Raw genomic sequence first — 26,404 nt, 5'->3', positions numbered from 1 at the left:
AGAAATCACAGCAGGTTGCATTAACAGTTCTCCAGTCCTGCTCCAGATTTATTTTTAATTTAAAAATAAACTGTATTACACGTGATTTCAATATTCTGCCGGATGACCAAGCAAGGGAAAGAATGAATTTAAGTGCAGTCTATAGAGAGATAATGTGAAGGCTATAACATAAGTGAAAAATGGCCATGTTGCTAAGATAAGGCCCAACCACCAATCTTGTTGTCAAGCCTGGCCATCTGTCAACAGAAACCTGATTTACTGCATATAATACTGCTATACTTGATTACCACTATACTGCTATGAAAGGCTCCTGGTTTTTTTAAGCACACCAAAAGCTACTTTCTAGCAACGTAAAAGGGTTAATAAAACACCTCCTCAGAAGCCAAGCTTTATGAAACCAGGTTTCAGAACTTTAAATCAAATTTCACCCAGTTTCAATGTCACTGATAGATTAAATTCCTTTATAAATAAAAATATTAAAAACAGGGAAACAAAAACCAAAGAAAAACATAAAATGATAGAAAATTACATCGGTTTCACCATTTAGGTAAGGCTGCTTGCTCTGAAGCTTGGGTTTTTTTGGAGATTATTTTCATGGTAGGCAGTTGCAAAGAACTTTAGAAAAGGCACTTTAAGAAGCATTCCTACAATACCATTATTCAAGGAAACCATTAATAAAAAGTCCACTTTGCTTCATGTGATAACTAGTCCGGACATCCAAACTGTTTGCAAGAGCACTAATGACCCGAAGCGTCCTTAAACAGGGACCTGTAAGCACTACATACAATGACGACATAACACCTCATGGTGTAACAACTCAGATGAGTGCATCTAATCCAACTCTTCCCGCTCCTACACTCCAGGACAAAAATGCCTGTGTATGAGATTCATCCTTCACATCAAATACCCACTGAGCGAAACAGCTGCAGGTACTTTCTCAGGTTAATCAAACAAATCAAATAACAGCATCTAGTAATAACAAGATGATTTTTCTCTCTAAACAACAGCCCTACACTGCAGGTGGTTTTGTCCCATAGAGAGCAAACAGGAGAAAAACGCGTCCTGAGCAGCTGCTCATTATGTGACGACCATTCTGCCTGCACAGCAAATGAAGCAAATGTCATGTGGAAAAAAACCCACAGTTTACAGTCATGTAATTAGACACGGTAACACAGGCATATCCAGAAGAGGAGGGAAGACAGGTACAAATTACAGTTGCCCAGGCAATTTATTTCTGGGAGTTTATAATTTTTGATATTCCTGAACTTTAACCTTACAATTTCTTTTAATGAGGCTTATTTCCAGCTTATTTTTTTCCTATTCTACAGTAACAGATAACTTTGAACAATCACCTTCTATAAAAAAAAACCCATCCCCAAATAATTGTTTATTCTGAACAGAACACTTTAAGGACACTGGGATAATACTCTATCAGAACAGACCAAAACAAACACACACTGTATGGGACCTCACTGTAAACATTATAAAGCAGGGAGAATTTATTGCAAGCTTACCTGATACTCATTGGGCCAGAAAGTGCTGACAGCTAACTCTGCTCGAAGCCAGTCTTTGCCAGTGGAACCGGTGACGTTCCAGATGGGATTAGCCAGTGGCCCTTTGTTCACCCTAACCAGGATGTTCAAAGTGCCTGGGTTTGCTCCATTCTTACTGTAGAGAAGGTAGCTGAAATCGATGCAGTGAGTATCGTTTTCTTTCATCGTTGGAAGCTGGAGACGAGTCTTTTCCCCAGGGTCATGGTCTGAAGAAATCACTATCATGTATGATCCTAAGGAAGGGGGGAGTGGGAAAGGAAAAAAACCAAAAAACAAAACAGTAGTAAGGAAGAAGATAAATGCTAAGAAACTCAATGTTCACTGTGAAAAAAGATGGAATGTATAGGTTTTCATATACCAAAAATCTCAAAATTGAAGTAGCAAAAAATTCAGCAAGCTATAAAACACCTAGAAACATCACTGAAGCAGTATCTACAGAAGACATCACATATCTCCGAGGACCTATCTAGATGCTGCCACCTACAAAGCTTTCTCTCTCCTGTTTTAGGATCAGATAATTGGAAATATGAGGATCATCATTATTCCGAGGCTACCAAAGCCAAAATTCTCTCAACTTGCTCCACAGGTTTCCCGTAAATGAAAAACATGGAACAGTAGCGTTCACATTCCTCAGGGCAGCTTTATCACAAGTTTTTCTACCCAGAGAGGCAGACTTGAATTTTAGATACATTATCAATAGAAATAGCTCACTTAGCACACCAAGCCACATTTGTCCTGAAAAGTTGGGTTTGCTGTTCCATTTGTCAATGGATTTGAGGGGATAACAGAAGTTTCTATAGCTGGAAGAAAGCCCATCTCATAAATTTGTTTTACAAGTATACAGAAGTCAGAACAAGCTGAGCCTGTCTGGCTACAAAGGCAGAAAGCGGAAATCAGATGTTTAAACAGGTTATACAGAACATAATGTTGATACAGTTTGTCCTGCTGTTCTGCAGAATGGACAGTAAAGACAGGGCTATCATCTACCCTAGCCCTAAAGCAGCCCTATTTCTTCAAAGCCAACAACTCCATATCAGGTACTATCTAGTGAATGAATCCCACAGAACAAAGCTTCTGAGGCACAGCATGCTGGGCAAAACTTTACAACCAAGTGAGAAAATCCAACTCAGTATACAATCTGAATCCTTGCTGCAGGAAAGCTTCCCAACCTGAACTTACCCACTCTTCTGCTTAATATTTCCAGAAGCTTCATGTTCATAGATCTTCCTTCTACTTTCAGCCCTAAAGAGCACCATAATAAACAGCCCTTCCTTCTGGGGAAGGTTCTGATGAAATCCATCAAAAATACAGTTCAAAAATTAACCTAAATTTAAGAAATCACAGATTTGTGAGCATTTCCCAAACGAGTAGTCTCACAGAAGTCCTGAGAGTATGTACATCAATGAGCATTTATTGGTAAAAAAAAAAATCTTCTCTGAAGTATATATTTGTATAAATTATTATCATTCTGTATGTCAAGTTTTGTCCTTTGATTTTTAGGCAACAAGGAACAATTGTGTTCCAATATGTCCTAAACAGTTGTATTAACCATTCTGAAAATTGTTGACAAGCTGTTGCTCAAGAAAAGATGAAAATTTATGTATATGGATTAAGTCATCTGTGTGACATGCTAATTTACTAGCCTGTAAAGCAATTCCGTGCTAAAAAATTTATAACAAAAGAGAAAGCAGTACTACAGAATGAAAACAGCTCTTATTATAGTGGCGAGATCTTTATTTTTAATACTAATCTTTAAAAAAGAAAAGTTTAAATAAAATTCTACTATAATGTAACATAAGCAGTTAGTTCATATTAAGAATTGTATGCAGAATCTGTTATGGGATTTTTTTTTTAATTAGAGAATCTGGCAAAGCATCAGTTTCTGATCATCCCTTCATCATTAGCACCCATTTATAAAGACACAAAGGAATCGTATTATACTATTTAGGTTTGCTGTTATTATAAGTCTTTAATGATTACGGTCTAGAATCAATTGACAAAGGCATGAGCATTGCTCAGAAAAAAGTGTTTGTAAACCATGTCCACTAATGTGCAGTTTTTATGTCCCTTGACTCTACAAATAAGCATATTAATAAAGTTTATTCTAATCTCTAGTTTAATAATACATATGTGCTTATAAGCACCTGATTATACATGACTGACTACAGAATAATATTTTCAAAGTTTTGTTAATAAATACTATGCATGCGGCAGGGTGAGGTTGTATGTCAGCAATTTGGGATTTTTTTTCCCTACGTAAGAGTTGGAAAACTGAAAAGGATCAGGGAAAAATTACAAAGACTGCTTTCCACACCGTTAGCACCGGTTCTCCATAGCCATCTGCATTGTCTCTTAAGCCTTTGTTACATTTATCTTGCAATTATTTTTAAGCAATACACAAGAAGTAACTATTTTGTGTAGGAAAAAATCAAAGATTTATTTTTAACATTTTTAAAACTAAGATGAGAAAGCAGATAAACCCTCCAACTTTTTCTGTAGGGAAGTGGGGGCAGCAAAGAAGGAACAGAATACAAGATTTGACCTTTGAAGAAATTTTGAAATTTTGTTTCTTTTAACTTATCTCAATATGAAACCACTGGGAGGAAGAGAAAAATCACAATCAAATAATAATAAATAAACTAGAAGTATTTCAAGATCTTGTTCCTATAGTAAGGAAGACTATAGTCTTTGGAAGCTCCAACATACATCGTTCTGCATATCAACACATTTTGTAGTACTCTACTTTCTCAACCTCATTTTTCATCATTTAAAAATACTTAGCAGTAAATTTGCATATATCTGTCTACATCTGTTGGTCCTACAGCATTTCATGAAATGCTTCAGACAGCATTCATAAACCATTTATCACAAAGCCAAAGCATCTGTTCAGCATCTTGCTAACCACTTCCCTTCACTCCCTTTTTTTAAACTTAGGAGGTTATATATCCCACAAATCTACACAACCTCGTTCCTTCCTCAGTCATCTACCTACTCCAAGAAAATCAGAAGCCAATGCCAAAGTAAACTATACATCAAATTTATATCTTTGGAAAACACAGAAAATATTTTCTTACACCTTTTATGAGAAAGTCATTCTTTATTTGTAAAGAAATACAATAGGATTGAAAGAGTTGGTTTTTTTTTTTTCCCCCATTTATACAAGCTTGTAATATCTTAAGTCAAAACTTAAAAACGTTAAGCAAAACTTAAGCCCTAGATACTCTCTCTGCAGTCTCTACAGGTTTTTTTAAACAAGTATTTTCTTTAACACTGAAAACTGTATTTTGCAGTACTATGCATGTAGCACAAGTTTCTGTGCAATCCATTAAAATGAATAAGGCCACATGAACATGAATAATAGAAATTATAGCAAGGATAGTGTTTGAAACAAAACATTTATGATTAGATATCCAGCAAAGTTTGAGGTAGCATGGCATTGATGAGACCAAGCTATAAGTTTTCAAATTTGAAAGGTATCAGCTAATACTAGACTACTTTTATAAAGCAATACACACTGGAAGAAGGATCACAGTGGAGATGCATCCTATAAAAATAAGCACTCACAGTATTAGCACCAAATGTCCCTTCACGTACCAAAACAAACGCACATATTTTATAAATGTTATAAAACATGAAGTAAAAGGATCAAATAAAACCAGTGCCAGTGTATTTTCCTTTATTTTTAATATAATTAATTAGCCACAGAGAACAGGGACTGTGTTGATTTGAGATAGAAAGTAATTTATTAACGCTAACCAAAATAAATGCCTAAATATATGATATTAGAAACATAAAAAGACTTTCAAAGATAACATATGCTCCAGGGTATGCACAGATATTGGCATAGAGATCCCAGGTGGTCAGGCAAACATCTGACCTGTTCTCATGTACAGCTAATGCAATGCCCAGCTGACCCTGTAAATGGGCAGATAGCATTTTATTTATGTACAAACAAGGAAACATAGCCATAATTGTGTATAGGAAAAATAAAAGCAAACACACAGGAAATAAATCTGTAATACTGTATTAACAAGTCAAAAGATTTCAATTAATTCGTGTATTTAATAAAGGAATGACAAAACAGCCAAGAGGCCACTTCACAGAACTAACCAACAACTTGGATTATTATTATTATTGGTAATACTAGCAAGGTACAAAATCAAGAGGTGGTATGCAAACCTCAGCAAACTTCTTCAAGCAACAGGGAACAATTACCCAGATATTTAATGTTAAAACAGAGAGAAATAAAGAGAGGACAGGCAATCACAAGCTAGATGGTAAGATATTATTGGACTTGGCAGAAATGCAAAGTATAAACAAGGGAGATTCTCAAATAGTTAGTTAATCTTGGGGATTACTGAGATTGTGAGTTCTTCTGTGAGACTTTAGAGCAAATGATAGAGCTAACTATTCACAACAGTGCCCCAGGCTGAAGCAGGGGGAACAGGGTCAGGAGGAAGTAGCAGCAGAGACAGAGTGCTATGGATTGACCACAGCCCTCAGTTGCCATCCCCCTGTATAGGGGGATGGGGTGAAAATTTAGTTAATTTTTCCCCAAATCAAGTCTGTTTTGCCCATGACAGTAACGGGTGATTTACCAAAGAGGTGAGCTCCCTGTCTTTGTCTCGACCCATGAGCTTTTCCACCTTATTTTCTCCCCTTGTGCTGTTGAGGAAGGGAGTGAAAGAGCAGCAGGGTGGGGGTCTGGCCAAGGTTAACCCACCACAGTTGTCAAAAATGTAAAGAGTTAGATAACGTTAGCTAACTGCAGTTAGATACTGCATATACTAGCTGTTTTACTAAATGCCAGTGGAGACAGGGTCTGTGATTTTTTCCATCGTTATTGGACTAACAGATCAAGCACAAGCAGATGTTAAACACTATATACTCCTACTTCCCTTGTAGACAAAAAAAAAAACCAACACACCAACCAAAAAAACAACTGACCTGTGCCCTGTTTCCACTAGGATTTTACAAGAAGAAAGTCAATGCAACTGAGTTGCCTCATTAAAACCCAAAATGGTAAAAGCAAAACCAAAAAATTTTTAAAAAATCCATATTTTGGGCACTGAAGGAAGAGAAACTTAACATGAAAGAGCAAAAGTTCATTTCTTCTTCTTACAAGACAGAAAGGATGTCTTTTAAGACATCCAAAGAAATCCAAAGATTTCATCCTTGGATGATGCTGCAAGAAATTAGAGGTGAAAAGTATCCAAAGTTATCATTTATACCTGGACAAAGAGCCATTGCTCTTAACTGTTTCTTCCACTGTCTATTTTTCACCATGCCCAAGCACAAAGTCTTTAGTTACTCTGGCAGTAGGGCAGTTACAAAATGTATCACAAGCAACATTTTTCTTGAAACATGTAGTTTGACATTGATGCTGCTTCACCCTCCTTTCAATAATTCCCAAAAGTTTTCTCCACCCTTGCGAGCTTACCATCTTTAAAATTCATAAAACACCTTCTTTCCCCCAACACCCTTCAGTGTTAATTTCTCCTACTGACATGTAGTTTGTTTTTCTTCAAATCAAACACCATCCTCTTCTTTGCTTATCTTATCTGACATGCCTTCTACTTACTTGCCAGTTAATAGTGCCTAATGTTAGTCCTAATGTAAAAGGTTAATCCAATTCTCTCCTGCACAGAATAGGAACTTCAGAGTATAGAACAGCTAAACGGCACTGCCTCCTAAGCCTTTACCCAGCTCACGCTAAGAATTCAACTTTAGGATCTGATTTTCAGGAAAATTTTGTTGCCTATTCAGCACTTATCCATGAACTTGCTAAAAGTCATCTACATAGATATGGAAGAAGACACATCAGACTTTTCCTGAGCCACATATCTGTACATTCCTTATAGCTTTCATTATGTTTTGTTTATTTTGATAAACATCGAACTTGATGACTTAGCTCAGTGGCAAGGCTAGATCACTTCAGAATAAATTAATTCCTTAACTAGTTAGTTGTGAAAAGCCTTTGGTTTTATCCCCTACTGAAAACCAAGCTTTCCTATCATCTATCAGTTAACTGCAGGTAAGAAATCATGTTAAGGTTTAAAAAAACAAAAAATCCTTAAATAAAATATGACTGCTGTAATGTACCAATGTGACAGATCAGTTTTCCAATCAAATTATTTTCTCTCACTTCCTTGTTCCCTGAAAACCGAGCTTCTGTGTGAAGTGTGAAACTTGTAATTTTCAGCAGGCTGGTCTTCAACTCCTGCAAATCTTCTTTCCTCCAAACCATACTAACCATCAAGCCATCTCCATTTCAAGGGCACACCACGCTAACTTCTCTGCCTGTGAGTGTGCTCCTTCAGTTACCAGCACACGATTATATCGCCTTCAGGTGAAAAAAAAGAGTTCAGAAAGTTCTGAATTTCGTATGCAACTAGATTTATGGGTACAGAAGTGGATTCAGCTTTGTGGTTTGCTGATGGGGAAAAAAATTGATATACATGCCATTGTAGTAGGGAGTAATGTGAAGATGGTTAAGTAGATCTATGGCAAAAGATTGGGTAAAAAGAAGCCTTCCCATAAAGTTAAAAGAAGGAGTTGTCTTTACTTCATGGCAATGTCAACGACATGAGGTGGAGAGTCAAGGTACTTAAGTGCATTATCCTAAAGCTCAGGACTCTGTGACCTTTTTATTTCATTTTTTAATAACAACTATATAACATTATAGTCCCCAATTAGGTTTCAGGCAACCTTTATGAGAGACAGTGGGCAATGAACTGACACTGAAATACAGAAACAGGCTTGCAACTGGAAGTAGATTGCAAACAGTAGTAGTTCAGAAACATCTACATTAATTCACAGAAAACTTAAATTTCACACACACTAGTATTTATGCTTATTTTATTCTTCAGAATAATACCCCTGTGATCATTTCACAGAGGGTCCTTCACATGTACTTCTGTAATTTGCAAGAAGGGAAAAAAGTAAAGGCTAATGATAAAACCTCAAAAGCTATTAACTTTTTCTTCTTGCAGGAAGGATATTCTTTTCAAAAGAAAAAAAGAAAGTCAATGAATAAATTAAATATACTCCAGGTGAACCTCCATCTGCTTGGGTTTAAAAAAAAAAACCCTCAAACCATTATAGCCTCCACTTACTCTTTCTCCTTCCATTACCCAACACATAGTGAATAACTGCCACCCTAGGACGGAGAAAAAACAGTATGAAAGAAATTATGAAGAAAAACTAGAGGCAATATTAAGCTTTCCAATTTTAATGCCCTGTCCCATCAGTTCCATGCCTTAAGGAGTGTATCTGAAACTAAATGTAAGGACACTATATAATCCCACTTAAGATACATTACTTGATACATGCCTAAAATATGCAATCTCTTTATATCCTGATTTGTCTGTCAGTTGCTTTCATTTAAGAAAAATCTGAAATAATGTTACTGGTGTAAGCAACACAGGAGCTCTCCAAAATTTCTTTAAATAGCTACAATTCAGGGGTCTCTTTCTGTACACTTCACTTGCTTGCAGTATTATTCCCTATTCAAGAATCAAATTGTTAAAGGCTTGTTTCAATTTCTTTGCAGATTGTCAAAATGAAAGGGGGGAAAAAAAAAAAATCAGGATCACCAATTTCAACTTCACTGCATAGCTCACTGCCAATGCACCACAACTCAAATGCACGTCAAGACAAGACTCTGAATTTGCTACAAAGATTAAAACCACCACCACCAAATACACAACACAAAGACAGGGGAAATTTTTCTGGAGAATGCAACCCTTCGCCCCCTCCCCCTCTTTCTGATAGAGAATGAGAATTATTAAAATAACCAAACCAAAACATGTCATTAAGCTACACCATGTGAATAAAAGCAGGGCACTCACTCATTCAAACAGAAACTCATCTTAAGGGAATGCAATACCTCATCAATTTTGCACAGACACTGCAATTTCATGTGATGAGAAAAAGTGTCCTGCCCTCCAACCTGTACTTGATGATGCCAGAAGCACTGCTCTACAGCAGGGTCATGTAACTGGGATTCCCTCATTTTCCACACCCACGGAGGTCAAGCAACAGAGAGAGACAGCTTATAAGGCAGCAGAGAATACGACTGATGCAAGCAAGGTAAATCGAAGCGGCACCAAGTCAGCCACAGAATTACTATCACGGGCGCCACAGTTTATCAGTATTCACACCTATAGTACTATTGGCACGAAACTACTATCACTCATGACTCATCTATTCTATAACAATATGCAAATGTTTCCAATTAAAAGACCAAAAGAAAAAAACAGAAAAAAGAAAAAAAAAAAAGAAAAAAGCTCCCATGTTTCAAAGGTACGCCAGTATTTGGAGCAAAGTTTATGAAGACGTTTTGACTGAAAATCTTTCCTCAGGCTATAAGCAGCTACAAAAGTTCTGTTCCCCTTATCAGCATTTTACATATGAATAAACATGAAAAATACACACTTTTGAAGTGTTTGAATTCCTAGTTTTCTCATACATAACACCAGCTTCCTGTGGATATGTTTGTGCTGATGCACAGAAAGAAAACATGATGAGATACCAGTTTCTGAGGTATGATAATTTAAGTCTTTTCACCCTGGTTTTTCCTGTGAAGGATCTTTAGCAAATACATAGGCTTTAAGCACTCCAAAATCTGAGACAGAAAAATGTCAGCAACTGAAATTTGTAATGCAAGCTTGCAGCAGCTGTACAAAAGACCATTTATCTTACGACGTGCTCCTTTCAACAGTCTCTTCCAACAAAGCATTCACAAAATGACATTTGATACGGTGCATCAGGCAAGCTTATGAAAGGACAGTGTTACTGAACAGTAAGCTGCATTTAAGTAACCAAAAGGCACATGGAATAGTTTCATATTTATTTGGGAATTAAGCGAGGCACTCGGTCATGAATTTGTAACATCAGCGCCCATGAATGGATGGCAAAGATGAAAGTAACAACAGCTCTGAGTTGTCTGAAATTCTGTTGTAAACCCATAAATACCCCACAGGTGGTGGCATGGTGGCAAATGTAGGATGCTTCTCTGTTACCCAGGGGCTGATCTGGCTGCCCATGAAGCAGCATACATTGGTAGGTATCTGTCTGGAAGAAAATGTATTTTCTAAGCAAATCTTCCAAGAAACTTCCAACTCTAGAATAATATCAATTCTGTATGAAGTTATCCAATTGTGATATCAAATAACTGGGTACCATTCATGCCTGCACAGCCTAAAGCCAGTAAAACGTTCCAACATTCTGCTGCTCCCAGAGCAGGAGCTGACCCTGCCAAACCTCAAGGCATTCTGCACCTCCTGGGAAAAATTCAGTCCCATGAAACACAGACACCCACAAACACTTGCAACAACTCCACTGTATGAAATACAGGTGCAGAAAAGAGTTCAAATCCATTTTGCTTCACCACTGCTGTAAACGGCTTTGATATTACTTGGCTGGATAAGATGAGCAGTAATGCATAAACATCTCCCAGTGTGTTGGTTTTGTTCTACCCATTTTTGCGGCAGACCTCCTAGGATGAAAGACCAGTGTTGGCCATTCTGTGTCCATCTATAGGACTCCAATGACAACCGTATCATCACCACTATTGAACATAAAGTGAACACCCAAACAGACGCCCAAGCCAAGAGGCATTTAGATTTTTCAAATGCTGATTAGAGACACACACTTTTCTTCACTGAGAAGGCTACAAGCAGACAGAGATCAAATTATCCACTTTCTCTGCAGGGTGTTATTTATTTGGAAAGAAATTAAAACACAGTCTGAAAATATTAGAAGTATTCTAAGGCAGACAGTCTTATAGAAAAGGTGAGTGCTGAGCATTTGCCTAAGTCTTTGGTGTACTGTGCGTTTGCTGTGGTCCACAAAATAAGTTCACAGAGAATTCACAAATGTCAGCAGAGACGACCTGAAAGCTCACTGCTGCTGAAACACACAGGGCTTTTCCTCCCAGCACACAGATACACCCCATGTCCTCCTCCAGCTGTGCTCATCGGACCCTTGCATGAGACAAATCAACACCCAAATCCAGCAAAAAATGTCCCAGGTCTTCTGTCCCCTCTTGAGAGGCATGGGTACAGCAAAGTTTGATTTCTTCCCAGGTGAGGGAAATAAACTGACTCCTGGAACAGGCCAACAGGCACCAGAGCCAGGTAAAGACACAAGAGGAAAATGAATCTGTAATACATACACAGCAAGGGGTTTTTTTTTCCCCAGAAAAAATTAAATTTAGTTAAAAGTAATTTTTCAAGTAGATAGAAAGTCTTTAGAGAAAGACAGCTCAAAAATTTTCTCTTCATTGCCAACAACAACAACAAAAAAAAAGAAGTCCTGCAAACTCTTTAGATTTTTTTCCCCTCCTAAGTGGCATTTAGATTTTAACTGAATGGGAAAATGTAATTTTTGAAGCAGCATTCATATTCAGAGTGTCTTTATCACACTAATCATCCTTCCAAAAAGCAACAGTGTTTAAAGTGCACTGAAAAGATACTTATTCCCATCAGCTTAAGACACTGAAATTGAAAACAGAAATTAAACTGGCCATTCCCAGGATGAGCATGTAACCGCAGAAAATAAGAATTAACAATATGCTGAGAATGCCACTCCCAAGGATCACCAACAGTTAAATAAAGGCTCAAAAGCCATAATCATTACCATATGTGACAGCAGGTTACATTTGGTGTTACAGACCTTTCAGAAGGTGTCCTGTATTTCTTGGAAGTAGTCTTAGAATTTATTTAAAGCATGGGAGATTTATAAAATAGTTTCATTAGACCTTTTTTTTTTTTTTTTAACTGGAAGAATATTAATTACTTCATTTTGGACCAGTTTTTCCTGGCACCAAATAATAATTTTTCCTGCTATGAAAACATTGCTTTATGTAAGAGCGACCTGAAGAATCATCTTTTACTTTCAGATTTTATTCCTTTCACAGGTGTAGGACCTACACTTAAAGAGCTGTTTATCTCCTGATGAAATGCACAACACAAATTAAGAACCAACTACTGATAATAGTTACCACTAATAAGAGTTTTGAAAAACAATATAGAATGATATTTAAATCATGGAAATAATACTTACCTATATATTCAGAAGATAGATCTAATAGCAAATTGTTACCTCTTCTTGAAAATATCACCCATCCTTCCCTCTGAAGTATGTACCTTACTTTGTAGTGATTCTCACTCCAGTTGAGAATAACCAGGAGTCATGTCTATCAATACAGTTACAGTATTATTTAGTGAACTTAAGTACTTGCTTAAGGAAAAAAAAGCTGGAAACCTTGAAGTTTATTATTTTCAAGGAAGCCTTCAATCTGTCTTCAGACCATTAACTACACACGGTTATGCATATTTGCAAAATAAAATCTTAAGCAATTTAACAAGCGTGATACATCAACACTGAATGCCCTGTAAAGCTCTGAATTTTACACAGATGGAAATGAAAAGGCTAAAAAAAGGAACTTCTACAGACAGCTACTTCTGGAATGTCTTTTGATTTTCCAGTTACTGACTGTGATGTTGATCTTGCAAGCACAAACAGCCCTATAATGCTTCTCTGTGATCACCATAATAAATAACTCAACACCACCTAAAGAGAACAGTCAAAACCCACAGACCCTACATATCCAAAAAATGCACTGAAGAATCCTATCCAAGAATATAAGGATTCATAATCCATCATATTAAATACCATGGAAACAAGATTAAAAACCCTAAATATGCGCTGTGCACCAGAAAGAATTCATACAGGCAATAAAAACAACAAAACCAGAAGAAAATCCACCCAAATCACAGTTGAAACATTTGTCTTGATACTCTAGGGAAGCTTAGAAAATACTTCAAAAAAACTTAAGTTCAGAAATTAGAATTCCTTTCTCTCATAGATGCTGGAGCTCACAGTTAAAACGACACATGGGTTTTATGGTGTGTGACAACTCTCGTCACGCTTCACCTCTTGCTAACAGCCCTCTGTTCCACAGACATCAACTACTCCTCTCTCCCAAATACTTAAACTGATTAGCATTAATACATTATATCCAGAGCAATGGTTATAACCTGTACTTAGTTTGATGTTTTCTGCATCTCCATCAGGCATGATGGAGGCTAGAACGCCCGAGAGGTCATCATATTTTCCATCTGAATTAGCTGCTTTAAAATAAATGAATAGATAAATAAATAAATAAGCTCTCCCTATAAACCCTTGCCTCTCAAATTATATGAGCAGCTCAATTGGTTTTACACTCTAGTACACACCATCTTTCTTCTACAGGGAAATACTTCTGAGATGGATGGAAACAACCCTATCTATTATAAAAATCACTCATGCTAACATACTAGTATTTTTTTTATACTGTTTTGAAGGAAATAATTGGGCTCAGTGTTCAGCAATGGGAAGAACAGCAAGGAAAAAGACTGCATATAAACAAGGCCTGCTTTTTAGAGAAAACTTGATGTTCACAGATGTTAATGGGGTTTGGTGTTTTTTCTTGTTATTTGGGGGATTTGTTTTGTTCTCAAAAAACATCTCAGCTTATGAAGATCAGCATCTTTCCTCTTGACACCACACTTTTCAATTAATAAAAACTTGAAACAGCTTTTTGCTTCCAAATAGCTAGTTTATACATGCTAATGCTATTTAAAATCCTCCTTTATTTTGAATACTGAAGTTCACAATGCTAACAAAAATACACTAAGCATATTCATCCAAGACCATAAAACATTACTCTACCTGCATGAGGTTCCCAGCTAAAGCTTGACACCAACTAATGTGATTAACCTAAAGTTCTAAAAAAATACAAAACTGAGAAATCTACAAAAAGATCTACCATATGACACATGAGCATCTAGTTTCTGTTTCAGACAACTGGTGAACTTTTAACACTCATTAGTCAAACACTGTACTTAATTATTAGAACTAGGAATTGAACCCATGGTCCAAATGTAATTTCATGCAAATTTCTTCTGTGATTATTTCACATTTTAGTTTCTCCAGTGACAGTACAGATACCAGAGTACTAAGTCATGCAAGGAGCTATTTCATTTTTAATTTTTTTTTAAAGCTTTTAAATAAAGTTTCTGCACTTGTACTTCCTAAGGGAATGTATAATTTATCCTGAACTAAGAGTATAATTTCAGTCTGTAAAACTTTTCTTTCAAATTTAATATTTGCTGAAACCATAAAGGAAATCTAAAAGTTGTTAACAACTATGAATCTTAATACTGCCTTCAATCGTTCCGAACGTCCACATAAGATACTCAAGAGTCAAGTGTCAAGAAGCATCTCAGAAAATGAAGATATTAATCATATAGTATTGTCTTTAATGATAAACTTTTCTAAAAAATGTCTTTCTATGAAGGGAATATCAAACAAATTTAGAAAACAAGCACAACTGTTAATCATGAAGAAGTAGTTTCTAAAAATATAAATTTTTTTTTAAAAAAAGATAAAATATTTATTTCCTCTTATGTTTTATCTATCAATCCTCCCAGGACTGATCAAGAGCTAACCAGAATCTTCCCTATACAGAATGGAAATCCACAATAGGGAAAGAAAAAGGAATGTAGACTCTTTCCAACAAAAAATACATAAAAATAGGCAATAAAGTCTGTGTATTGTTAGCCAAAAAGCTCTTTTCTTGCATACAGAAGACACTCAACTTTTCCTGGCATTTATGCACATAGAGACATTTCAGGAGAGAAAACTGTGACCGTAGATAGCAGAACACTTACAACTCTGGTATGAGACAGTTATTAAGCACTCAATTTCAGAATTCAATTAATGTTTTAGCTAATCACCAACCTGAACCTCTCTTATTGCAATTTAAGATTATTACTGCTTAACCTATCATCAGCCAACGTAAAAAAAAGGTTACCGCCTTCTCTATTCCAACTTTTTACTTTCTGAAAATTTCCTTTTCTTCTTTCTCTCCTGTAAAAAAAGACAATCCTAATTTCTTCAGTCTTTCCAGAGAGGATATGCTGCTAATCTAGCCTTCTGTCATTTCTGCTGCTTTCCTAGAATGGGAATTTTCCTTGCACTCCTCAAACAGAATACAAGTACCTATTCTTCTAACCGCACTAAGAAAAAAACCCAAGATGACTATTTTATATATTTTTATACAGAATATCCTTTAGAAAGCGATCACAATGGCTGTCTTTTTCACAACAGTGTAACAATGTGGATTTGCATTTAATTAGTAACTCACAGCAGCCACAAAAAACATTTGTGCAGATCTACTACTTCATCTTGCAGTCATGCTGCTGATCATTTCACCCATGTGTAGTTGCAAGCCTGCACAGTTTCACCAAATCATTTCTTTTTCATCGTTTTTCAATTCTTCTGGATTAGTAGTACCCCAATCCATCATAATCATCGTAAACCCTAGATTACTCTCAAATAGGCTCGCAGGCTGGGTAACATCGATATCCTCAGCAAGTTCAAAGGACACTTGTTCCATCATCCACGGCACTAATGAAAATGTTAAGAATGACTAGATGCTATTGGTGTTTTCCAAGCAGCTTTTTACCTACTGTAAAGAAATTTGTTTCAACAAGATGTTTCTTTCCTAAGCTTAATAGGGTAAGCGTCGTACATTAAGGCATGTGGTATCAACTGCTTCACTCTCTTCGCCTTTGCATTAAATATTATGGAACTTCTTCCTCCATACTCCCCAGCATGTGTTCTTTTGCTCACTACCACATAAAACAGACTATCATGTTGAGATGTGGTTAAGGAACTGAAGATCATCAGCTCTGCTGGACAGAAGACACTTCGTTTCAATGCCTAACCCCGAGCTGTTCAGAGCAGCAGCGGAAGCAGCTCCTCCCTGACCCGAGGGGATCAGCAAGGGCACCTGATCCCAAGGCACTCACAGGTAACTCCATCCAGGCCATCCAGATGGGCCAGGCAGCCCCCACACACCTGGCTCGCTCACACCCCAGCCCTGCATGTCACCTCCACAGCTCAAGAGACAACCCTCCCCGCGCCCCTCCTGGTGCTTTCCCAGTTCAAAATGCTGGGGCTGGGAACGGTATGGGCAAGGGGGCTGCGCTTCAGCAGCTTTTGTAGCATGATGCCGAGGCTATCACTGCACACCCAAGGGTACCCTTTTGGAAGGAGAAGCCATGCTAAAATGCTGGCGGACGCCATAAGCCATGAACTGGAAGAGTGCAGCACCCACGCTGCCGGCCGAGGGCAGCGCCCAGGACTGCACCTCGAGCACTTGGGGCTCAGCTAACACCGGGCTAGCACAGAGGGCTGCACAACCAGGAGCCATGAGCAAACAGGGAGGATCAGGTGACAGCATAGACACACCAGGTTTTCTTTAGGTGCATCTTACTGAACTACAGACTACAGTATGCAAGTGAAGAAGCACAGCTCTTGAAAATGTTTGCTCCTATTAAAGCAAAGTTTACTGCAACACACCTATTTCCATTTTGAATGTTAATTCATCAAGCAAACATTAGAGACTAACAACAGAAAATACTTACAGATATTCTCATGACTTACCTTATGTAAGAATCAACTGTTTGGGTTTGGGGTTTTTTTGGCTGGCTGGTTTTGGGAAAGCTGTTAGTAACCGAGTGCATGACTGCAGATGGAGAGAGGCGAGGTGAAGAATAATTCCAGTGATTATAAATGCAAAAAGCCACTCTGACTCTACACATCTACAATCTCAGTTTCCCCCGTTCCTTTCTCCGATGTTCTTATTATTACATGGAACATAAATAAATAATAAGCAAGCCCAGAGATTTAGGGACCTAAAGGAGCAATTAGGCTGTAGAGCTTGGGTTGGTGTAACTGCTTTGTCTGAACAAGAAGCAAAACAAAAAAACTTAAATACCTTCAGAAGCTAAAAATATTTTTGAAGTCTATACAGCTAATAAAAACCATTCATTTCTTTCAATGTCAGGTACAAATTACCGTTTTAGTTGTAAATCTACTAAGAAACTTACAGGAATAAAAATAATACATTGAGAGATGCAAGATATATTTTGAAAGCAAGTACCTTTTTTTCTTTAATATAATCAAGCATTTTTGTAATAAGCACATAGCAAGGGCAAGGCAAAGCTTGCAGCAACCGTATGGCTCAGTCGTACAGCAAAACAGGAATTAAGGCAGTGCGCGTGGCTATGGAAGTATTCAATGATGTTTAATTTTAATGAACCAATTTGAACAATGTGTGATAAAATCATCATATAAAATGATGCATACTGCTAGAATTATCAAGAGAAATGCCTCTCTCCTGTAAGGCTCAATAGTTCTACACAAAAGGTACCTTCAGAGATTGTGGGTGTACAGGAATATGGAAGGGTGAAGCCAACAGAAGCAAATGAAAGCATATATCGAATGCACATAATATCTACACCTGTGTAATGCCAGACACTTGTAGTCTATCTAAAACAATTACTTCAAACTCTGTGCTTAATTTTACACTTCTCTTTTGCCAGAACTTACTCAGTTCTGTGTGTCTCATAGCAACTAATCAATTGTCATAGTTTATTTTTGTAATTTATATTCAGAGAATATATTAATTTTTGGTAAATTAGCATTTGCTTGAGAATGCTAAGGCTTTCATATTACAGGATATCCAATGAATCAAGTTTCCATGAAAAAAGGAATGATAATGTTATCTAAACTATGCTACTCAAGTTCAAAGTCACTGATAGGCATAACTTTTGGGAAGGAAAACTACCAGCAGACTGTAATTTTTAATATCTGCCACAATTTCTCCTTTAATTCAAAGGTCAGCAAGCACATTTGCTAATCTGAGTGATCAGTGCCTTACTGTCCTTATAAGGTACAATTACTTGGACAGCTATTTATCATCTATAACAATTAAAAAAATTGCTCCCATCTCCAAAGAAGCAAAGGTTATGAAGTTTCACCTCCAGCCAAAGCCTTAAAAATTTGATTACTTACTGCAGACTGATAGGGGCATCACATTGGTATAAGAGGATTCTATACTGATAAATCATAACACTATTAAAAGTGCTGTGCTGCCAGAGACATGCACTCTGAAGCAGCATACTGGAAAATTTCCCTTCGATGTAACAGTGAGTCATACAACAAGGCTCTTACTCTTACCCTCTCATTTCAAACTAAACACACATGAACCTGTGCTACTCAAAGTAATGAAAAGCACTGGAGTAATCCCACATCACCTTCAAACACGTAATTGTCCCATCTGATTCAACAGAAACTATCTTCACCTTTCATGAATCATTTTGGGTGCTGTATAATTAAGCTGAGGAAGGAACAAGACAGTAACATACATGCCTACACACATAGGCAGACACTTCAATAATGCTCTGAATTATTTCTGAGAGTTAACCAATTTAACAGACAAATTTAATACTACACAATTCTCTGTTAGGTTTATTAATTTCTACTCAGGACCACTCATCACTGTGAGATGAGTAGGCAAAATTCTTCACATAAACCCTGTTCTGCTAGCTAGTTCACACTACTAGGGCAAGAACCTTATTGCCCAGAACAAAATAAATGCAAGGCGGGGGGGGGGGGGGGGGGGGGGATCAACAAAGAACAAATTCAGTAGAAGCTAACATATAAATATGGCTTGAATCACCCTGAAGAATCACCATAAAAATCACATCAAATATGCTGGTGGGAAAAAAGTAGCACAAAACCAGATGGAACAGCAGAGATGAAAATTAATCTAAATATCTGAAAGGAAAGCATAGCTAGACCAAAAAAAAACCAAACCCACGCACTCTGTTAAGGCAACCATCAGGCTGCAGAGAGGTTAACAAGAGTTCTACAGGACCAGCCCTAGAATACATCATAGTACAAAAAAGCAGTGATATTCTGCACGACTGCTTGCGATACAACGCTGTGAGACACCTCAAAGTAATGGAAAACAAGAGCATTACAAACAAAGAAGGGTTATCAAAGGAAAGGAGAGCAGCTGGTGAAATACAGTTGTAAAACCTGAAATGTCAGAAATTAAAGACCTTAGATATAAGACTCCAACAGCTGAAAACACAGAGAAGCAGGAGGAGAGGAGTTCAAGAGAGGTAGCTATAGTTCAAATAGTGCTAACACCAAGTCCAGCTCCATGTCATGGGTGGTTGAAATATGATGCTACATGATCCTAAAGTCCTCTTGAAAGAAAGCTTTAAGTAAATGATTTTGCACATTAAACATGGGGAGGATCTTTTTCCCAAAACAACATGCCCTTGGAACATTATTTCAACAGTTCCAGGATACATTTTTCTTATACACAGATCTCGCTCGTATTTAGAAAGCAAGACCTTCCACTTTTAGGCTACCAATTCAAGGACAGGATTGCTGTTGTAGCAAATATCTGGCAATATAATCCTTCAGTAGATAGCATCAATTTAGTGACTTCAGTACACCTAAGGCCAGTATCTGTCTCACAAAAAACACTCTTCATTACTTTAATTTCAGTAGAGACATCATTAAGTGAATAAGCAATAAAAACAAAGTACTTAAGGGGTTTTGTTCCACATAAGTAGGCACACAAGCAACACATAGAAGATGAGACTGGGAACAACTCTTCCAGGTCTCGTCTGTGAATAGCTAGATAATTAGGCCTCCAGACTACAAAAACTTCAAATATTTCATGAGCAGTGAAAGTAGCCTTTAAAAATCCCAAACAAACCCCACTTGGGGCTCTCCTTGACCTTCCTCAAGGAAGGACTGAATGGAGGAGAATGCACACATTGAGACCACTGCAGGTTTTCTGAAGCTCTCTGTCCCTCTCCGAGTCCTTGCAGAAAGGCTGTGGAAGTAACTGTTAAGGGGTTGCCAGTCTTGCTTTACAGCATCTCATTTGGAAAGTAACATGACATTTGGAGATTTTCCTTTTTATTATTTTTCCTCTCACTAAACTATTTCTAGTTCTCTTCTAAATCTCTGATCTACTTGTTCAGATACAAATAATCAAAGCCTGTAAAATTCCTGTGGATTTATTTCAGACGCACAGGTGCAAGTGAAAAATTTTATTACTTATTCCACTTCTAGCTCCATTTTAGAAAGAAAACAAACCCAAATAATTTCCCATCTTTCATATTAACTGATGTCATTATGTATTTCTGCAAAGGCCTTAGCTATAGAGAATATATAAATGGAGGGTATGGATATCCACATCCGTAGGAGTAGGGGAGGTATGAAGTATTTAAAATTGTTGAAATAAAATCACAAGGATTCCCAGTTTGCCTCTCCAGTGCCTCACGTCTCTTATTAAGATTTGATAATCATACAAAATAAAACTGGAAATCCAAAATGTAGAGGGGCAGAGAAAACAGTATCTAGTAAGTAGAACAGGCTAGAATAGAGGGCAGAGAAAGGGAGTTAATTGGATGGAAAGAAACTGTCACTTCATTCAGAAATAATTCTGAGTATTAGGGGTTTTAATAATAATTCTGAGGTTTTAGAAAGACTGTTCACTCTTGTAAGCGCCAAGAGAAAATAACAACACAAAAAAAGACCCTTTTCTCACACATTTGATGCAGTTGTAATGTGCAGTATTAAATTAATACTATGAAGCAAACTGGCATGCTACCGTATAACAAGTTTCCTTAAAAATGTGCAATTTTAAATTATTGATCTAAGACACGATAATAAATCAGATTTTGAAGAACTGCTTTTGTTTTCTGGGTTTGGGGGCGTGGGGATGTGAGGGGAATGAGGGGGGTTGTTTAAGTTTTCAAACAAAATATGCCTTATACCCAACCCACGTTCACAAGAAATTCCCATATTCAGCTTTGGATGAGAGGTGGGGGTGATGAAAACTCATTTTTCACTTCTCCAACATCAACCAATCATACTGAAACACTAGCAACCCTTTAAAATATGTTATCATTCACCTTCTACCAAGAAAAAAAAATAAAAATCTCAGCAACTGTGAGACCAGCACTGATAGTGAAATACCCAAGAACTGCAGTTGGAGAAAGGGACAGCACGGCCCAGCAAACACAGCCCTGGTTCCCTTAATTCTGTTTGTCACCAGACCTTTGATGATTAATGCAACCTTTCCCACTTATTCCTAGATTCCAACAAAGTATGAGTTTTACCTTCCATCTTCTTCCTGCTGTCCAGCATGTATATTGTGCTGCCATTTTTGCCAAGCAATGTTTTGCCATGCTGCTGAAGTGATTCAACCTGTCACGGCTCCTTTCTGGTTCATATGAAATGCACCAGGTCTCTTACAAAAAGATTTTGTCCATGCACACTGCTTCCCTAATACAGCCTGCTCAATACATAGTGCTTTTCTTGTGAAGGCAAATGCAACATGGCACTGAACTGGGACCTACGTATTAACCTTAAATAAATCTAATTATTAGTATCTCAGAAAAAATACATTTCACAGTAAACTAGACAAATATTAGCCCATATCCACCCCAGGCATATAATGCATAAAAGACTACTCACATGAAACTTTAAGCTGTTTTGCCAAACCTGGACTCCCTGCTGAATTTTAACTCCTTCTGAAAAATATCTAAGAATCGCCCTCTCAAGAATATCAAAGAAATTGCACCTCTCTGGGAAGCGGGGGCAGAACAACACCAGCAAGGGCTGGCAACAACGCACCAAAAGCAACCTCAGCATGTATTTCATGACACTCCCCATTGATCAAGTCTATAAAAAATTTAAATCTAATAGAAGAACTGATTACAGCTTAATTTTATTACTGGATTAAGTCTTTTTGCAAAAACAGCAAAACTAAGAACCTGTGAAATTACCACTTGTAAAAAAACCAATTCTTGTCTAGCATGAACACCCTCCAGACTACTACAAATGACAAGGAAGGATAATGCTCAAGTTTTTCAAGTACTCACTGAATGTAAAAAGCTATGTATTTTTTTAATTTACTTTTTCATTCAATTTAGTACTTCCAATTGACCAATCAATATGTTTTAGTAAGTTAAGAAACAAGACAAATCCTTCAAAACACATATGCACACATCTAAAAGCAATGAGCTGCTTGAGCTCATATGTTATTGAGCAGACTTACTGGAGAATCATGTCCAGTGAGTTACCATTCAGCTTCTTAGTTCTACGCTTAAGATGTTTGCTAATAGTTTCCCACTACTTTTTAATCAGGCATCCTCTCCAGTCCTTGTAAATCAGCTTAGAAATATTTATTTAGAAAATGAATTATATGAGATTGAGTGAATATGCTACTTCATATGTATAAACCTGTTCCTTAACCTAAAGAATCTACAGTCAAAATTTAGAGAGAAACACAGTAACAAGAAAAACACATACCAAAACAAAAGAGAGAAAAACGTTCTTTAGGAAGCCCATATAATTTAAAAAGGGAGAGACACTGCTTTTTGTTTATTTTCTCAGTGCAAAAGAGTAGGTACTACATACACAGAAGACTTCACCATTTTTGAAAGCCTGTAAGGGGAGATGCCTAAGGTATATAAATAAGCCAACTCCGCCGTGCACAGCTTCCTAGAAGCTGGCTACCAGGCTACTCTTCCTTGTTAGCGCTCTACTGCTAACAATGCTGAGATTGAAGATTCATCTCTCCAACATTCCTAATTTCAGGACCTGTCACTGCCTAAATTTTCAGCAAGATGGAGAAGATACTCATGGGCAGAAAAACAGCATCCAGAGTTTTTTCCCATAAACTCTTTATGAGGCTATCAAATCTTCTGTGTAGTAGAAAGGGATGCAAAACCACAGTTGTCCGTTTACAGCTAGACAGCTTGTCAACACTTTTGTCTGTACTTTTCTTTATAGAATATTTTTGTCTGAATCAAAATTCACACCTTAAATGAACAAAACAAAGCTGAATGTTGCTTTCCTGCTTTCCAGCGCAGGAGGATGGAAAGGCAAAAAGAGAATGCTTTTAAATGCACTGTAAAAATTAATTCTGTTTTGTTTCAATTACATCCTGGTACCATAAAAATATATTTTTAATCAGTTCTAGACAGAAACTATACTCAACTATATAAAGATGCTAATCAATGATTCATACTTTTCTGATTACTCAACAACATTTCTATTAATTTGAAGATACCACAGAACTATGTAACTTACCACTCAGAAAATAAATGACAGGTTGTTTCATAAAATGAAAGCAGCCTCACAGCTCCCTTCTGAGCTGCTTCTACTTCAAGAATCCCTAATCCAAGATGCTGAAGGTGTTATACAAATTAACAACCACTAAACCCAAAAAGGCCCCAAACCTTTCAGAAGGTGTATCCAAACAACAACAGTCCTGTAATAATACAGGTTTCCTCTAAACAGCACAATCTGAGTTGGTTCTCCTTGCTTAACTGCAGCAGCCAACTTTTCAGCAACATCCATAACTACAAGCTAGTTCCCAGCGCACCTCTTCCAGCTGCCACGAAGCATGCAGCATGAACCTGAGAATATCCAAATCATGTTACTATCCACCACAGAAATAATCATAGTTTTACAATCATTTCCATCCCTGTTGTTTGGAAAAGAGCAGAACTTAGAAGAAGCTACTTATAGGGGCAGCTTCAAAGCCACTTTAAACATCCTTCGATGCATTTGTGGACCACTCCACACCAGGTCCATCTCCTGGTAAGATCAAAAATTGAGGACTAATCTCTCATGCCAACATCTCGGCTTCCTAAGGGTAGTTTAGAACTAGTCACTTTCTCTCCAAGTCATGCCGGGATAGAGCTGGAAAAAGCAGTAGGCAGAATCTTCTGAAATAAGCTTCTTATGTTCTTTCATGAAACATTAAAAGACCATAATAATTGTGACACGGGACACTTGGGATGTTTAAGGAACAGCACAAGAAAAGGACTGATCTTTTCTCATGCTCATTCTTCCAACGAGAGGTCAGGAACTTCATGATCCACACTTTATAACTGAACTCTTGTGCTAGGAATCCTATCATTCATTAATTCATCCAGCACTTGTTTTAATCCAGCTATACTTTTGTCTGTCAAAAAAATTCATTACGTGCAAACATACGTATAATCCTTCCTTAAGATGTGCTGCTTGTTCTCATTGTCTCACCCTCCCACTGGCATACTAAGAAAAAATATTCTGTATTCATACATACTGTTTCATGGTGGTATGTAATGTCTGACATATATGCTCTCTCACTTCTCTTGTCCAAGCTGCTCCACACTACTGGGTGTATTTCAAAATTCATCACCTTCAAGTAAAGGTAGGAACAGAGATATCACTCTTTATCCCTTTTTCATTCTTTGTTCTGCATCTTTATCTTTTCAGATGGGTTATATCCTTTCAAATAATACTCAATCCACTCCTGATCACATGAAGACATGAAACCACCATCGATTTACACAACCACTTTGGTAAAGATAATTCCGTCAGCCCAAGCCCACCAGCTGACCACACTCTCCTTCACCACATAATACATCTCCTGCATGCTCACAATAACAGAGCAAATTAGCAAAAACAAATGCTATGCAAGAAGGTTTACAAACTACTGCAAAGCTAAGCCTCTTTCAAAGAGCAGTATTTTAACAGATCTGTAACAGCAGCATACATGCCACTGTATGTCTGCAAAGGTAATTCTACTAAAACTGTGTTGGACTGGAAGATCATGCCACCTGCGCAAACATCGACCCTGGACATATTGACATGCATAGAAGAGCTACCTAAAATTGCCTAAGACAAGGGAGTGCCAGCAACTGTCAGGTTTTTCCCCCCCACCTAGCAAGACAAGTTCTAATAAGACCATTCTCTCTCTATTGCATCTACTCTGCACTGGCAAGGCCTACACCAGGCACAAGACCAATTTTCTTGTAGCTTACAAATGTTTTCCATCTTCTCACCCGATAACTTTCACATTAGCACAATATTTGACTATTTACCAGGCACTTTTTTACAGGGAATGAAGATTTATTCCATAGCTTGGATAAATAAATTAGTGCATTGTGCTTCACAGGCTTTAATACTGTCTCTGATATCATCCAGCCACTCCACAGGAGTCTTCTGCAACTCTCTGGAATAAGCTACAGGTTTAATCATCCTAAATAACCTCCTTTTTTTTTTTTTTTTTTTTTTTTTTAAACACGGCAACTTTTTAGCCCCAGAATCCACCCTATTTCACAAAACATTTCTGACACGTAACAGCAAAGGCCACAGGACATACTTTGGAAAGCCTACTGATAACTTTTCCCACTGTGAAGACTGGCTATTTTTCCTACTTCCTACCTTCTCCCTTTTCAAAGGCTAGCACCAGACTTGTTACCTTGTAGTGTCAGCAATGGTCAGGACACCAGGTGATACTTCCACAGTTTCACACTGGAGTTTTTCAGATGTCTGGAACATTATTTGCTGCTGCCAGTGATTCCTTGCAATGGATAGTATCCACTATGGAGACTTCCTATAAACACAGCTGCAGATGTTCTCACACGAAGAAGTTCCTCTATTGTGTATATAGAGTTCAAATAACACATTCAGCTTCCCTGTAATAACGTGGTCTGGAATGTTCTTTTTAAACCTTCAATATCTGTTCTCCCCAACAGCCCTCGCCCAACCTCTTAGCTTCTGACATCTCACAAAAAGTTGGGGTTTTAATTAAATTTTAAGATTTATCAAGTTCCTACTAAAAAAATCTGTCTTGGACAGCCGTATTGCAACACTGCACTTAATGTTCCAGGGTTTATACTCTTTCCTGTTTTCCTCATTGGTACGTAATTCACACTCCTAATACATTTGATAAAAAAATAAGACCTTGAGCATTACAGGTAACCTCACTCTTCAATTATGGCTAACCAAGCTTGAATTCGCAACTCAAGCCCTCTGTCAGCTTTCTTTCCAGCTTAATTACCTATTTTTCAAATTATCAGAAAACCCGATGTCACTATTTTATGCACACATACCTACAACGTATCAAACACCATGCTTAC

The 26,404-nt window shown here is 37.4% G+C and overlaps 1 protein-coding gene across 7 annotated transcripts in view; it reads right to left on the bottom strand.

The window, feature by feature from the left end:
* Positions 1-26,404, bottom strand: part of PTPRK (protein tyrosine phosphatase receptor type K) — a 418,239-nt gene that overhangs the window by 275,999 nt on the left and 115,836 nt on the right. For all 7 annotated transcript variants that reach the window (XM_074819158.1, XM_074819152.1, XM_074819154.1 and 4 more), the window contains exon 3: positions 1,515-1,786. In XM_074819158.1, coding sequence (XP_074675259.1) covers positions 1,515-1,786 — 272 coding nt within the window. The remainder of the gene's footprint in view (positions 1-1,514; positions 1,787-26,404) is intronic.

The sequence above is a fragment of the Strix aluco genome, chromosome 3, assembly GCF_031877795.1.
Source record: "Strix aluco isolate bStrAlu1 chromosome 3, bStrAlu1.hap1, whole genome shotgun sequence".
Lineage (NCBI taxonomy): Eukaryota > Metazoa > Chordata > Aves > Strigiformes > Strigidae > Strix > Strix aluco.
The sequence above is the reverse complement of the archived record's forward strand: the minus strand, read 5'-3'. Positions and strand labels throughout refer to the sequence as shown.